The 893-nt window shown below is 56.3% G+C and overlaps 1 protein-coding gene across 1 annotated transcript in view; it reads right to left on the bottom strand.

Annotated features, from left to right (window-relative positions):
• The window catches only part of ZNF333 (zinc finger protein 333), a 23175-nt gene that overhangs the window by 13607 nt on the left and 8675 nt on the right, over positions 1-893 (bottom strand). The window contains exon 6 of the mRNA XM_019633758.1: positions 255-371. Coding sequence (XP_019489303.1) covers positions 255-371 — 117 coding nt within the window. The remainder of the gene's footprint in view (positions 1-254; positions 372-893) is intronic.

The following is an 893-nucleotide window of genomic DNA, read 5'->3' as shown; positions in this document are numbered from 1 at the left end:
GGCCAGGGCCAGGGCCCGAGTGTTAGTCCCTGCCACCTGTCACCTTCAATGTTTGCCTTCAATGCAGAAACACTAGTGCCTGTTCAGTAGTTTTTACCAGGAGCTAAGCATGGGCCTCCAGCACGTTCCCAGTTCCCAACAGCGGGCCCTAGATTCCTCCGTCCCCTTCTGCCTCCTCATTCACAAAAATCCCGAAACCCAGGTCTCACTGGCTGTGGCTGGGGCCCCCGCAGCAAACCACCTCCCAGGCTTACTGTGTATCCAGAAGGCCAAGGCAACTCCCGGAGAGCTGACTGGTCCTCCGGAGTTGAAGGCATCCTCCTCTCCCCCATCATGGGCCTGACCTGCATCCTGAGGTCCAGCCCCGGCCCCTAGGAAAAGGCATGGAGGATGCTGAGCAGGACAGAGGTGACACGGAGACTGTTCTCAGCCTCAGAGACCCTCGGTTTTGGGGTAGTGCTGTCAGAAGATAGGGCACATCTGGCAGTTTCAGACCTGGTGACTCTTTGCGCCACTGCTAGCCACTACCCAGGGTCTCCAAGAACAGATCACAGCAAACCTGGCCCCTTTCTGGTTCTGAGGGGCCCTGGCTGGAGGGTAGGCCACAAGCCCTCAGAGGCATTGCAGCATGTTTGACCACAGAAAGTTTGGGAGCCCTTGATTCTAAATATGAATACTAGCCTGTTTTCTTAGATTCTGTACTTGTCTGTTCGGCATCCATCAATCACAGGGCCAAACTACTAGCCACAGTTGTTTACGTCGCCCTGCCATCCACAGCCCATACTCCGAACCACCTCCTTAGCCACCTCACACAAGGCAATACACCCCCGTCCTAAATCACCCAGGCCAGGTACCAGACAACTAGGGACAGCCCCTGTGCCCAAGGTCCCCCA

This window comes from Hipposideros armiger, unplaced genomic scaffold (assembly GCF_001890085.2).
Source record: "Hipposideros armiger isolate ML-2016 unplaced genomic scaffold, ASM189008v1 scaffold_1396, whole genome shotgun sequence".
Lineage (NCBI taxonomy): Eukaryota > Metazoa > Chordata > Mammalia > Chiroptera > Hipposideridae > Hipposideros > Hipposideros armiger.
The sequence above is the reverse complement of the archived record's forward strand: the minus strand, read 5'-3'. Positions and strand labels throughout refer to the sequence as shown.